Source organism: Chlamydotis macqueenii, chromosome 3 (genome assembly GCF_036417535.1).
Source record: "Chlamydotis macqueenii isolate bChlMac1 chromosome 3, bChlMac1.mat, whole genome shotgun sequence".
In the NCBI taxonomy this organism is placed as follows: Eukaryota; Metazoa; Chordata; class Aves; order Otidiformes; family Otididae; genus Chlamydotis; species Chlamydotis macqueenii.
In genome coordinates, this window is record NC_141558.1 from 62,203,201 (window position 1) to 62,218,912 (window position 15,712).

Below are 15,712 nucleotides of genomic sequence, written 5' to 3' on the forward strand. Positions count from 1 at the left end.
TATTATACATTAATTGCAAATACATTTTGCTCATACTGCATGGCATACGTTGATACCATAAATTTGGATTCAGCACACAAGTCAGATACTGGGGTGCTGATTTTAAGGTTTTTTTCATTTTTTACTCATATTCTAGAACTAGCAAAAAATGAGCATTTATAGCTCGATAAGCTTCACATGATAGCCTAATGCTTAACTATACATTAACTGAAAGCATCTTGGACAAGAACAAATACTGTTTTCCAACAGTTGTTCTTAAATTAAGCTCAAAAATTTATTCTTTATAAAAATGCAACTCTTTCCTCTTTGTAGTACCTACTCCAGTGAATACTTCAAAAAACCCAACACCTGATAACTAATGATGTCACTAATACTAGAAAGAGTCGTTTCCAAGGATCTTATTCATTCACCTGTCTTCAACTGGTCCTCACCAGGAAGCGGGCTTCCCCCAAGAAGACTGTGGCAACCCAGACAGAAGGTCTGCCCAAAAATGCGGCAGTTCAGGTCTCTGGCTGCAGGGAGTGCCTGTGCCTGCTGCTGCCAGGAGAGGACGGGAAGGATGCCACCTGTGCGAGGTGTGAGCAGCTGGATGAGCTGCTCAGTCTGGTGGTGGAGCTTAGGGAGGACATAGAGAGGTTACGGAGTATCAGAGAGTGCGAGCGGGAGATTGACTGGTGGAGTGACTCTCTGCGAGAAAGACACAGAGATTGCACCCCCCGGACTGAGGGAGTAGTGGACACTCTCCCTTGCCATAGTCAAGCGGAGAGGGACTGCTTGAGAGAAGAGGAGGGATGGCAGCAGGTCCCAGGTTGGCGTCGCAGGCAACCCCCATCCCGACCTACCTCGGTTCCCCAGGTCCCTCTGTGTAACAGGTTTGAAGTCCTGAAACCGGAGGGAGAGGCGAGTGAGGATGATGTGGGAACGCCGCCTCCTAGCTTGCATAAGGTGAGGCAGTCGGAGCCACGCTTGAAGACTGCCTCCTCCAAAAAAGAAAGAAGGGTGATAGTTGTAGGTGACTCCCTTCTGAGAGGGACAGAGGGCCCAATATGCCGGCCTGACCCTACCCGTAGGGAGGTGTGCTGCCTTCCTGGGGCCCGGGTCAGAGACATAACCCGGAAACTCCCACAGCTGGTTAGGCCCACTGATTATTTTCCACTCCTCATAGTTCAAGTGGGCAGTGATGAAATTGCACAGAGAAGCCTACAAACTATGAAAAGAGATTTCAGGGGTTTAGGGCGTTTGGTTCAAGGAGCAGGAGCTCAAGTGATCTTCTGTTCTATACCTTCAGGGTCAGCGAGCGGCACCGAGTGGGCTTGGAAAGTTCCATTAATGAATAATTGGCTTAGAGGCTGGTGTCGAGACAGAAACTTTGGGTTCTTTGATCATGGGGCAGTTTACTCGGCCCCTGGCCTGTCTTCTGTTTGTGGAACCCACCTTTCTTACAGGGGACAACGAATCCTAGCACAGGAGCTGGCGGGGCTTATTGACAGATCTTTAAACTAGCTACGAAGGGGGAAGGGGACAAAACAAGGCCCTCAAGGGAAGAGCCCAGGGGAACGGTGCTCGATCTGGGGCTGAGGCAGCCATCTCGGCTGAAGTGCATGTACACCAATGCACGCAGCATGAGTAACAAACAGGAGGAGCTGGAAGTGATTGTGCGGCAGGATAACTATGACCTGGTTGCCATTACTGAAACGTGGTGGGACCACTCCCACGACTGGAGTGCTGTGATGGAAGGCTACAAGCTCTTCAGAAGGGATAGACGAGGAAGGAAGGGTGGTGGTGTGGCCCTTTATATTAAAGACTGTTTTGATGTTGAAGAGCTTGGGGTTGGGAATGATACAGTTGAGTGTCTATGGATAAGGATAAGAGGAAAGGCCTGTAGGAGTGACATCGTGGTGGGGGTCTGTTATAGACCGCCTAATCAGGATGAAGAGAAGGACGAGGCGTTCTATGGGCAGCTTGAGCGAGTCGCGCAATCGCCAGCACTTGTTCTTGTGGGAGACTTCAACTTCCCTGATATATGCTGGGAATATCATACAGCGCACAGGAAACAGTCCAAAAGGTTCCTAGAGGGTGTGGAAGATAGTTTCCTTATGCAGCTGGTACGAGAGCCTACCAGGGGTGGTGCCCTGATTGACCTACTCTTTATTAACAGAGAAGGTCTGGTGGGAGACGTGAAGGTTGGGCACTGTCTTGGGCAGAGCGACCATGAAATTGTAGAATTCTCTATTCTTGGAGATGTCAGAAGGATCACTAGCAGAACGGCTATCCTGAACTTCAAGAGGGCGGACTTTGACTTGTTCAGGACGCTTGTTGCGAGGGTCCCTTGGGAGTCGCTCCTTAAGGGTAAAGGGGTCCAGGAAGCCTGGACGCTCCTCAAGATGGAGATCTTAAAGGCACAAGAACAGGCTGTTCCTGAATGCTGTAAGGCGAGCCGTAGGGGAAGAAGACCGGTGTGGATGAACCGGGAACTATTGTTGAGGCTCCGGAAGAAAGAGAGAGTCTATGTCCTCTGGAAGAAGGGACAGGCTACTTGGGGAGATTACAAAGAAGTTTCTAAGGTATGCAGGGAGGAAGTTAGGAAGGCAAAAGCTCAGCATGAACTCAGATTGGCCACTGCAGTAAAAGAGAACAAGAAATCCTTTTACAAATATATCAGTGGTAAGAGAAGAAATAAGGAGCATTTACACCCTTTACTTGATGCAGCGGGGAATGTGATCACTGAGGATAAGGAGAAGGCTGAGGTCCTCAACGCCTTCTTTACTTCTGCCTTTAATAGGCAGATCAGTTATCCTCAGGGCACTTTATGCCCTAATCTGGAAGTCTGGGATGCCAGGCCGAGTACACCCCCTGTGGTACAGGTGGAGACAGTTAGAGAGCTCCTTCTCCATCTGGACTGCCACAAGTCCATGGGACCGGACAGGCTCCATCCTAGGGTGCTAAGGGAGTTGGTGGGGGTGATTGCCGAGCCGCTCTCGGCCATCTACCAGCGGTCCTGGTTATCTGGGGAGGTCCCGGAGGACTGGAGGCTTGCCGATGTGACTCCCATCTACAAGAAGGGCCGTAAGGAGGATCCGGGGAACTACAGGCCTGTCAGCCTGACCTCAGTACCTGGGAAAGTTATGGAGCAAATCATCTTGGGTGAGATCACTCGGCATATGAGTGGCATCCAGGGGATCAGGCCCAGCCAGCACGGGTTCACAAAAGGCAGGTCATGCTTGACCAACCTCATTTCCTTTTACGACTGGGTGACCAGACTGGTGGATGAAGGAAAGGCTGTTGATGTGGTCTACCTGGACTTCAGCAAGGCCTTTGACACGGTCTCTCACAGTATTCTCCTAGGGAAACTGGCTGCCTGTGGACTGGGTAGGTATACCCTTCTTTGGATAAAGAATTGGCTAGGGGGCCGTGCCCAGCGGGTGGTGGTTAATGGAGTCAAGTCCAGCTGGCAGCTGTTACAAGTGGTGTCCCCCAGGGGTTGGTACTTGGGCCCATCTTGTTCAATATCTTTATTGATGACCTAGACGAGGGGACTGTACCCTCAGTAAGTTTGCAGATGACACCAAGCTGGGTGGCGGTGTTGATCTGCCTGAGGGTAGGGAGGCCCTTCAGAGGGATCTGGATAGGCTGGATCACTGGGCTGAGCTGAATGGCATGAGGTTCAACAAGGCCAAGTGTCGGGTCCTGCACTTTGGCCACAATAATCCCATGCAGCGCTATAGGCTCGGAGCTGAGTGGCTGGAGGACTGTGAAGAGGAAAGGGACCTGGGGGTGTTGGTTGATGCTCAGCTGAACATGAGCCGACAGTGTGCCCAGGTGGCCAAGAGGGCCAACGGCATCCTGGCCTGCATTAGAAATAGTGTGGCCAGCAGGAGCAGGGAGGTAATCATCCCCCTGTATTCGGCACTGGTGAGGCCGCACCTTGAGTATTGTGTTCAGTTTTGGGCCCCTCACTACAAGAAAGACATTGAAGCCCTGGAACGTGTCCAGAGAAGGGCAACAAAGCTGGTGAGCGGTCTGGAGCACAAGTCTTATGAGGAGCGGCTGAGAGAGTTGGGATTGTTTAGTCTGAAGAAGAGGAGGCTCAGGGGAGACCTCATTGCACTCTATAGCTTCCTGAAGGCAGGTTGTGATGAACAGGGGTTTGGCCTCTTCTTCCAGGCAACAAGCAGGACCCGAGGAAATGGCCACAAGTTGTACCAGAGGAGGTTTAGATTGGACTTGAGGAAAAACTTTTTCTCTCAAAGAGTGGTAAGGCACTGGAACGGCCTGCCCAGGGAGGTGGTGGAGTCTCCGTCCCTGGCAGTGTTCAAGAGGCGGCTTGATGAGAAGCTACAGGATATGGTTTAGTAGCTGTGGCAGCAATGGTAGTGGGAAGACGGTTGGACTAGATGATCTTATAGGTCCCATCCAACCATGTGATTCTATGATTCTATGATTCTATGAACTCTTCCCACCAGTATGTCAGTACATCTCTCACTCACTTTCAGCTGTTAATCTACTAGTTCACATTATTTACGACAGTCAAATCTCTCTTTTTCTCTCAGTTTTTAATATTATTCTGTCAATGTTGGAAAGTTCATCGCCTTTCCAATTCTTCAGTCTAGCATTATAATCTAACTACTGCTACCTCATTTTCTTTATCTTTGAATTGAATTGATAACTTTTAATGACAATATGGTGGAGCTGTCTTTGCTATTGTTCTGATCATGCAATCTCCTGTTCTGAAGTTCTGTTCTGAGAGCTCTCTAGAAGCTGGTTTCAGATTTCCTGCATCTGCGTTTAAGTTAGTACATAATTCTTCCACCTACTACTTTAGCCAAAACTGTCTTTTCTCCATCTTACCTCTCTACACTAACTGCTAGACTTTTCATCGCCATCCTGATCCATTTGTCTCCTCTGAACAGTAGCATCTGTGTTTTATGTTCTGCTAATTTTTGCTGCAATACGTACAAAATATTCGCTAACTAACAACAGCAACCTGGTCTAGTGGAAGTTGTCCCTGTCCAGAGCAAGGGGGTTGGAACTAGATGATCTTTAAGGTCCCTTTCAACCCAAATAGTTCTATGATTATATATATACACCTAGTCATAGGGACAATTAAAACTAAATTACAACCAAAATTTGCCCAGTCATCATTGCCCAAACACTACAGATTTGTTTATCTGTCTTTTCTACACTTACCTTTTAAGATTACTCTCAATTTACATCAGGGACTATGCGTCCCTTTGTGTTTGTGCAAATAAGGCATCATACTAACATATGCAAACACAGCTAAAACTGTTCTACTCTATTCCAGCATTTCACATTGCCTCTATGAAATAAAGTTAACTAGTAACACCTAGGCTGGTGTTGGTTTCTTCAACTGAAAAGATGACTACTTGAAAAAGTAATACTAAGTACATACCTTCTGCATCAAAACAAAGTGTGTTGATGAAACTTTTGTGACCATCAAGCTCCTGCAGCAGTTGCCCATGGATTTCTTTCACATTTGCATTCCAGATTCTAATCACTGAGTCGTAACATCCTGTCACAACCAATGAGTCAGCAACTGGGTGGTACTTTGCAGTGTAAACAAATGAAGGATGAGGGAAAACTCTCACTGGAGATGCTGCTTGCATTTCTATTTTCCACATTCTAAAAGGAAAGGATGTGAGGATATCTACTGTATAAAGCAATCACATACACAGGTATAACTGATGCCATATTTTGTGCTAATGGTTCTAGAGGCAAATGCTTGCAAATGCTTAACACCACTTGTTTATCCTACCAATTTGTTCCATCTATATTTAATTCTTTAATAAGGTACTTTCTAAAAAGAATTAAGATATATTTACTACTAGTACTCTGTCTTCAAAGTAAATTCATTACTTCTTAGGCATTTAATGGATATTTTGCATATTTTAAAATACACATGAATAACTCCATGGAATGGGTTGGTTTCTTTTTTTTCAGGAGTTCTAAACAAATTATTAACACCTTCTGCAGTATCACTCGTTTAAAAAAAAGCAGAACAAAAATCCCACAAAGGAACATTTAGGACAACTAAATATAAATAAAACCCCAGAAAGTTTTAAAAGGACAATTACCTCCCACACAGTGACTGTGATGTCAAGGAAGTTTTCTTCACATAAATTCAGATCTTACTATTCATCTATTTCCTATACTTCACCACCCATAGCTGTAAGATCAGTTTTTTCTTAGGAAGTGTTTTTTGTTTGATGCTATACATTTTATTATTGAGCCTTCCCCAAAGATGAGTCCATAAAGAATGGAATGGTACATGGATCATGAAATACAGGTGGGCAGCACATTTCAGAGAATGCTCAGTTACAATATGCAATTTAATTGTTTGAGTGCCACCCTTCCAGGTGGGGTGACTACTTTTGGTGGCAACTGAAGAATTCTAAGCTCACTCTGAGGTGAGTTGATTACAATGTTGCAATTCCGTAGAGTACAGGGATTAACTTGCAAGTTAATGTACAAAGGTCACAAGGAGTCTGCCTATCTTTTAGAATGGTTTTGCTCCAACAACATAAAAGTTAACTCACAAATAATGTGAGACTAAAGCTTGGGAAGGCTCAAGGGTAACATATAAAACACTATATAAAGTAGAATTCACAAAAATTCTCAAATTTCCCTTCAAGTTGCCTTAGAATTCAGTCTGAGAGATGAACCAGGTAATAAATTGCTAATGACTTTAAAGCAATAAGGTGCCTTTTGGTTCAGATCCTTCAATTCTACCATGTTTCAATGGCAAAATGCTCCCAATATGAAATTGAAAAAAAGAAACTCTTTGCCTAAACTTAGACTTTTTAAGGAGCTTAAGGCCATGGACAATAAATACAGGAACTAGCAACCTGTACAGTGACTATGCATAGCACACAGAAAAGGAGGCAGACCACTGCAGTTTCAACTTGCTGCCACAAACTTATGAACTGAGGAACAGCTGGGCGTTCTTGTAAGTAACGTAAATGACTGAAACTGATATTTACTTCAATTCTAAAAATATTATTTAATCTGCTTCCCAATAAAAAATCAAAACATGGACTAAGCTCTCAAAATAGTCTTTTTATTCCTAGATACAAGCAGCAATTAAAAGCAAAACAGTTCCACACATACAATATATAATTTAACAATTCTTGTGGCATTTTAATTATGCAACTGCCTGTAGCATTACTGAGTTGCATAACAGAAGTGAGAGATAGGGATCTGAAGAGCTAAAAAAAAAAAAAAAAAAAAAAAAAAAAACCAAAAACACAAAACCCTACGAAAATTGATGAAGTTGCTCATAATAAAATTATGCAGTGTCACAGCCATACTTTCATGTTTTTCTACAGTTTTGATGGTTCTGCTTTTAAACCCTGAACAGAAGAGTACTTTAACATTAACACTGTGTTGAAGTGCACTTTTTGAATTGCAGTGCAGAAAAAGTGCACACATTCAGTCTGAGAAATAATACTATCAAATTACATTTACAGTAATTTAAGTTGAATTATTTAACTATGTGTCAAAAATATTTACATATATATGTACAGTGTGGCCAATTTATACACATAACTCGAATTTTAAATTTTCAATTTCCTGCCTCATGTTCAAATTTGCAAACTTAATACTGCATTCATAATATGGTAATTTCTCCAAGGACAGAATATTCCAACTGTCTCAGTGACTCCTGCAAACATAAAGCCTTTGGGTTTTTTTTCTGCACTGCAGATTTAGACACTACAGGTTTCGGAAAAGCTTTAGTCTCAAATACATACACATTAGAAACTAATATAGTAAATACAGCATAAATTATTAACTCCATCAAAATTTTTATAACATTATAGACTAACTCAGACTGCAATCAAATCTTTAATTAAAACATTATAGCACAGTTTTTAGTGAGAAATGAAATTACACCACTTTATTTTGTGCTTCTGATGCTATCTGCCACAACATCATCATCATACTGACCTGACAGTGCCATCAGAGGATGCAGTAAGAAGATATTGATTGTCTTTTGACCAACAAAGATCATATACTATGTTAAGGTGACCGTAAAATTCTCTCAGGAACTGTCCAGAAGGAATTTCATACACTAGTGAAGTTTAAATAGAAAAATAAAAGTTTTGTAAGTATTTACAATCAATTATATAAGATTATTAGTGCAAAGTTTAGTCTAATCCTGGGCTGAGTTTCTGTTACCATACATCAACTCGTTTACTTTATCTTCTCATTTTCAGAGAACAAGATCAAATAGTTGCTAAGTATGTGTGCACACCAAGCATATACTTCCATCTAGTGGTTCATGATGTCATGGATGTCTTAACCCTTAAGAAATGGCCTACTTGCTTTAAACTATAGAACCAGATTAGGATTTTTTAAAAATTATTTATTTATTTTTTAATTTTGAGAGCTACCTGACCAATCTTTGAAGTAGATTAACATCGAGATCATTTTCTGAGGAATCTAGATTTACTCTTCCTTGCATTCAAACATTTACTTTGCGTATGCTTAAAATACTGTTCTCTCTAAATCTCAACATTCTTATGCAGAGCTTAAAAACTATGCAGTTGAGGCTACTGTGAAGACAGTCGTAAGTTTACATAATAAGGAATATTTGTAGTTCAAATTGAACTGGACCATGGAAGACAGCAGCCTCCAGTAGGCTGACTGGAGATGACAGTATTCTAGGTATCTAACCTTCATGAAGGTTAGGAGAAAGCCCATACGAAAAGCATGTGGTGGGGGCTAGAAAAGCTATTGCACTTAAAATATTATTATCAGAAAATATGTTCCTTATGCAAACTGATTCAGTATTTCCATTATACCTCTGCACAGAGGTCATTTTATACCGTTAAACTGTACATACACTACCATGTATGAAAAGTTAGTTCCAGCCCTATTAACACAGAATGAGCATTTTCTTCAATGCTCTTTAATGCACAGAACAATTTACAAAACACAGTTTTAAAACAAAACCTCTAAAACGCCAAAATTTAATATGAGTTGTAAGAAAAAAAAAAAAATTTAAACTTACAGACAATGGGATAGCCATTTCTTCCTGCACATGCTGCTGCCAGTGTTTTCCCATCATGAGAGAAACGAATACAGAAACAGCCCATATCTCCACCTCGCAGTGAAAACAGATGCTTGTTCGGTATGCGGCAAACCTAGCTTTTCAGGTAAGAATTGCGATTACACAGTTATGAATATTAACTACCCAATGCTTAAAATACATTCTTAGATCCTGTCATGCATGTTTTAAACAGCTACTAACGTCTTAAGGGAATTTAAATGAAAAATTGAACCCTACAAACAGAGACAATTCTTCTGTGTAACTTAGGCCACATTTAGTTCGTGTATTTGTTTCTGCCTCATTTATAACAGACAACTAGCAAGTTTTTAAAATCTAAGAAAATTTAAAGTTGAAATAATTTCCTTACTAAGTGCTTAATGATGACTACCGTCAAGAATATAAACTGTAGAGTTAGACTGTAAGTCAAGCTTGTTTAAGGAGTCTAAGCACAACTTTTAGTAACTTAATGATTGCAGTGTGAACTCAGAAGACTAACTACAGGCACTCAAAACTTTGGTCTACCAAATCACCTTTAGCATTCCTCATCTGTATTTCAGTGCCTGATTTTTTTTTTAAACAAAAATGGAGATGAAACGTTTACAAGAATTGCACAGACATTATAGTCCCTCTTGCTCTCTCCCAAAATATTTCCTCTTTTTCAGCCAAGGGCTTTTCTCCAGAACTAAATTCAAAGTTTAAGGGTAACTAAAATATCCAGAGTAGTTATGTGATTGTTTAACTTAAATCTGATTTACTTTTATGAATGAAAAACGAGTATGAACAGATTAATATGCATTGAAAACTATACAAACAGATCTACTTATGAAATAAGTACATGAATGAATACACACTGTTCATTACAGAATACATGTAAACACATCTTGGTAATAGAAGCTATATATGCAATTAAGCCTTCTTAGGCTTTTTAACCTCTCTCTAAAACAAAACATTACAATGTTGAATCAATAATTCCATTCAGAACATACATCTTTTATTTACAGCTCATGTAGCTACAATTCACATATAGAATTAATTTCATATTTAATTCACATATCAAATAATTCATAACCTATAGAATATTTTGAAAAACAACATGTCATCCATCTATCTATATCTACGGAGACAGATACAAATATATTGTGGTTCTTTAAAAATATAATTTAGCTTTAAAGGTAAAACAATAATTTGTTTTAGAAGAAAATGTATTAGAAGAAAATATTAATTTTGAGTAATTATTCTTTTTTAAACAAGCATGTCTGCTTTAATATTATTTGGTAAACAGACATGCTACATCAGGTTAATCTTACTGAAACTTTTTCACAAGACAGCACATCACAAAGCGCAACATCATTGCTACTTAAGTTTTTCGCTATGGACATGGACTAGTCTAAGAACAAATGAGCTCCCAGATTTTATTTGTATGACAGCAGGCAAATATTCCTAGGATCACACTCCTCTTGTTTTTCATTACACATATATTTTCAGAATGGCAACTTTCTAAAAAGTAATAAACAGCAACATAAATAACACCTTTTGGTATCCTGACATTTTTTGTAAGACATGTAAATAGACATTTTTTGTATCCTTATTTGTCTATTTGTCTATTCTTTACTATTTTATTATTAGAAAACATTACTGGGAAGTAAAATTAAGCTCATGTATTTAAGTGTTCTTTTTGAAAGGATCTGTATAAGGACTACAGTATGGAATCAAACTAAAAATCAACATTATTTATTGACAAATCTTTTGTTAGTCACATTTTTATAGAACCATGAACTCACGCTAACGCCAGTCTACAGAAAAACATGAAATCATTGCATAGAAATTCTATATATAGTTGCAAAAATATTCTCTTTTTCCAATTGCAAATTTTCCATTAGCTACAGAGCTCTAGGAGTTAGTGAGAGGAAAAAAAAAAAAAAAAGAAAACCCCAAGAAAATGTATTTCCAATCAAGTCGAAATCTCACAACTGGTTTCCTGTCTTACTTCCACTACTTGAATAGCTCTACACTTTCAAATTCCTAGAGAATTCTAGAGATAAAAATAGCTGACTGTTCTGGGAAAAAATGGTTAAATCAATCATATTTGGTTAGAAACTAAGCATCCTCTACTATTTGTGAGAGTTCCTTATGTTTTGTATTTTATTTAGTACTTTTTTTAGTTTGCTTTAATAAATGACTTGCTTCATAATGCTCATATCACAAAAATAAAGTTTTTAAAAAAACAGTAGATCTTTAAATTATTCTTATTTAAAAAGCAAATAAAAACACTTCACCTGTCCAGGCAATCTTGTCCATTTAAATGGCTCCTTTTTCTCCTCCGGAAAAGGTTCACATGATTTTTTAGATCCCTCTTTCTGGAGCTCATGCAGTGTTGCACTACTTTGTTCCTGCTGAACAGCTGCCATAGAGCGGAAAGAAGGAGCAACCTTAAGGCAAACAAAACTAAGTATCAGGAAAAAACATTTTTAAAATTAATCACATAATATCTGAAAAGATTAAACGATACTTTTAAAATGCATTGTATTTTTACAGCTGAAAAATAGAGACTGGAAAAAGTTTAAGACATAAAAATTGTGCAGCAAAAATTTCATTTAAAGTAATTAGTAAGTCAGAAAGTAATCTGAGCTTCCAAAGTTGTGTCAATCAGATGGTATCAAAGATTTTTCAAATAATTGATACTCTTCTATTTTTATTAGCTATCTGTGTCAGCAAAAATTAATAATACTGTACTACCTGGTGAAGGTGGTGTATAAAAAGAACAAACAAAAAAAATTTCAGCAGGTAAACAGTTCCAGTGACATTAACCTACCACCTTCAAATCAAATACTGTTTTGGCAACAAAATCCATTCATGATACCAACAGATATTACCAGCATTGTGTATGGAACAAACTACGTTCAAGTTTTGCAAAGAAAAAAGGAGGACTGACCACATTTGTGATTTTAATTGCAGGTAAAACATATATACTTTCCAAACTTTTGTAGGTACATTTACCGATCCCTACCTACAAGTTAAACCAAGCTTGAACGCATAGGAAGCCTTTATGCTGTGAAACAGCCTAGCAGCACCATGGCTGAGGCGCACAGAGGCCATTAAGCAGCAGCTGCAGTTCTAATTGGTTTCACTAAGACAAGACTCTTTAGAAACACATCTGAATACCAGGCAAAATTACTGTTTTCTTCCAGGCAGACAGTTGCTAGGTATCTACTCCAGGGTGAATAACTGTCTAGGTTCTTGTGACTAAAAACAGAGGTTGGACACCTACTACCCAAGCAGGAACCAATTTACGTTCTTAGATCAGTTGTCCACACATAGATGTCTACGTTCATGCAAGATGCCCTGTTTTATCCGAGACATCTATTTTAATATCTACAAGCCCATGCAGGAGGTAGACTAGGCCTGATCTGTAACAGATCTTAAATGGAAGCAGAAATCTATGCATAGAAAATTGCATCATGCCATGGCTCTTATCTGGAGCTCTATGCCAGCCCTGGCAAATCTGCCTTGTATCAGAAAATAATGAAATAGTATCAGTAGTAAATGGATCCAAGTCAAGTACAGCTCAGAAAGCCTATGCAAATTCATCACATCACTTGAGTAGAAGCTCCTCCTTGAGAGGACTGTAAATTAGGGACAGCTGTCAACCCATGATAGCGCCTAAACATACCAGGGAAACATTTAGATCATGGAGAAGAGAGGCTCAGAACACTTCGAGAAAGATGAAGCACAGCTGCTGAAGCAAAGCACACAGAACTGCTAACAACATCAGTAGCTGACTGACTAAGACATCTGGAGATGTCATTCCAGTATATAGTTTACAAAAATGTCCCAAAACCATACAAACTAGCTTGGTTTTGGACCACATATCACTAGGCTTCTCTTGATTGTATGAACAGTGAGCAGAGGAAAGACTTATGACAACTGTAAATAAATATGGAAAATTATGTAATAGAACAATATTGTACTCACATTGTAGAACAATAAATGCTGTATTTATCTCGAATGCACATCTCAGCACATACCAATGTAAGCCTTTCTTTAAACAAGTTTTAATTTGAGAAAAAAACATGACTCATTATAGCTGGAGGGTGCAGGGAAACAGAATTAAGTGACTTAGATCTTCTCTCACTTACAGAATTTACCCACTTGCTTGAGTCCAGTGACCTAAAATGGCATTTCTCCTAATGAGAAGGAATATCAATCTTCAACAAAGTACCCTCAAAGTTTTCTGACTGTCAATGGCAAAAGATGCAAAATTGCAGATGGGAAAGTATGCCTATTTTTCAAAGACGGCTATGAAGGACTGAGTCTGGAACACGTAGCTTAAGATGTGAAGTTCTTATTATAGCTAGTCGTATACTAGCTATTTTATATACTGCATGTCAGTACAGCTTTTATATACATCCATACAAACACACACATGCTCTAGCTAATTACTAGCACCTACAGAAAAGTTCATATTTTTGTAAGTTATATAAATACAACTTACATGATCTGGCAGCCTTATGCCTCTTACGGTTACATATAAAGTTGATGGGTAACGATTTCTAGGACATTTTGCCCACCAGTCATAGACCTCAACAATACTTGAATGTGACTTCGTCCTTGGAGGAGGGTAATATAATTGCAGACGGAGTTTTCCATCAATGTTTCGAATGCCATTTGCCCCTACAAGCTGGAAGGGTGATTAAAAAGCTGAAAAAATGTGTTACCTTAACATAAAAGTAATAAAAATCATTTATTATTTCTAATTTCTTAAACAACTATAGTATAAACTCCAAAATCCACTTCCCATTGGGTGCTTGCGGCCCAGAAGGCCAACCGCATCCTGGGCTGCATCAAGAGGAGCGTGGCCAGCAGGTCGAGGGAGGTGATTCTCCCCCTCTACTCTGCCCTGGTGAGACCCCACCTGGAGTACTGTGTCCAGTTCTGGAGCCCCCAACATAAGAAGGACATGGACCTGTTGGAGACGGTCCAGAGGAGGGCCACAAAGATGATCAGAAGACTGGAGCACCTCTCTTATGAGGACAGGCTGAGAGAGTTGGGGCTGTTCAGCCTGGAGAAGAGGAGGCTCCGGGGAGACCTGATAGCGGTCTTCCAGTACCTAAAGGGGGCCTACAGGAAAGATGGGGAGAGACTCTTTAGCAGGGCCTGTTCTGACAGGACTAGGGGTAACGGTTTCAAAATAGAGGGAGATAGATTTAGATTACATATTAGGAAAAAATTTTTTACACTGAGGGTGGTAGAACACTGGAACATGTTGCCCAGAGAGGTGGCTGATGCCCCATTTCTGAAAATATTCAAGGTCAGGTTGGACAGGGCTCTGAGCAACCTGATGTAGCTGGAGATGTCTCTTCTCCTTGCAGGGGCATTGGACTAGATGACATTTAAAGGGCCCTTCCAATCCCAACTATTCTATGAAATACACTATCCCTAAAAGTGGTAATGAAGTAAGCATGTATTAAACAGCTCCAGGATCAAATCATTAAGATTAAAGCTTAGATAGCAGTCTAGTCTTGAAACATGCTTTATATACACAACAGTAATATCCTATATGTGGGAAAACCTCTTCAACACCACTTCCCCCCCCCCCCCCCCGAATTACTACTTACTGTAATGACCTAAATATCAAAGGGCTATCAATTCACTAAGAGCCTCTTCCAAATCCACCCCCTGCGAACGCTGCAGCAAAAGGCATTGGTAAGGCTTTGACTTAGAGCAGAAGACACAGCAAAGCAGTAACTTTTCCAACTCCAGAAGAAAGAGTTCTTTGTATTGAACTAAAGAACAAGCGTACCTACTGCCATTAACACTGACCACTGTTTATCAGGACATTTCTACTTTGACTGATACAAATAAAAGAATAATGCAGATAGATGTAGTAGGAATGAAGAACAAGCCACAGGTTTGTTTGTATTTATGAGTTACAAGTTCATCCTTCCCTTTCTTCAGGAGTAGGCTGTACCAAATGCCTCAATGCACAGTTCCCACTAGCTATACGCTCAGACACGGGATACCAGGCCTCTGATCGAGTAGATTCATCTTGCACAGAACTGAAAAGAGACTCTACGGAATGATATAGGGTCTCTCTCCCTTCCCCTAAACTTGGTGTCCATTATCTTCTCCTGGGTTTCTCATGTTGTGGTCTGCTCAATGGCTGTCAAGATCTACAGTCCACAGGGGTAGGTGTAACTGAACAGTCCTCACGCAAATTAAAGCTTGTCAGCTCTCAAAGGCCAAATTGGCTCATTCAAGTCTGTCCTAAAAAGGTTAAAAATGTACATGATGTGCTGGCTAAGCTACCTGTAGCTCATTGCTGCAGCATTTCAAACTCTGCAATTAAAAATTATTTAAAAAAAAAAGTGTTTTCAAAGACTGGCCAACTGAAAATGCCACTAGAATATAGAATAGCTGAGGTACAGAAATGAGTGGATTTGTCATTTCCTTTGCAGAAACAATCTCATGAACGCACAGAAAACCCTCAAAGAAAACCTCCTTCTGTACTTCACAAACAACAAAAAAATTCTCACACATTCTATACATCCTTGAAAAATACATCGTCTTTATTGCCAGGCTTGTTACTGTGAATTGTATAAGGCGAAAGAAGAGGGAAAGGAGAGCCAAGCAAGCAAGGATTTGTTT

At 40.0% G+C, this 15,712-nt stretch overlaps 2 protein-coding genes across 10 annotated transcripts in view; one reads left to right on the forward strand and one right to left on the reverse strand.

Moving 5' to 3' along the window:
* Positions 1-15,712, reverse strand: part of AHI1 (Abelson helper integration site 1) — a 99,778-nt gene that overhangs the window by 66,826 nt on the left and 17,240 nt on the right. For 8 of the 9 annotated variants that reach the window (XR_015258080.1, XM_086744097.1, XM_086744096.1 and 5 more), the window contains 5 exons: positions 13,560-13,745; positions 11,344-11,496; positions 9,029-9,161; positions 7,963-8,086; positions 5,411-5,640 (listed from right to left, as the gene is read on the reverse strand). Coding sequence is in view for 8 of the 9 variants with exons in the window: in XM_086744097.1 (XP_086600223.1) it covers positions 5,411-5,640; positions 7,963-8,086; positions 9,029-9,161; positions 11,344-11,496; positions 13,560-13,745 (826 nt within the window). In the remaining variant the exon portion in view is untranslated. The remainder of the gene's footprint in view (positions 1-5,410; positions 5,641-7,962; positions 8,087-9,028; positions 9,162-11,343; positions 11,497-13,559; positions 13,746-15,712) is intronic. The other variant, XM_086744098.1, reaches the window with a different exon arrangement.
* LOC147601265 (uncharacterized) lies at positions 40-1,462 on the forward strand. Its single transcript, XM_086743342.1, has 3 exons — positions 40-80; positions 435-1,348; positions 1,446-1,462. The coding sequence occupies exons 1-3, from the start codon at positions 40-42 to the stop codon at positions 1,460-1,462; spliced, it is 972 nt and encodes a 323-aa protein (XP_086599468.1).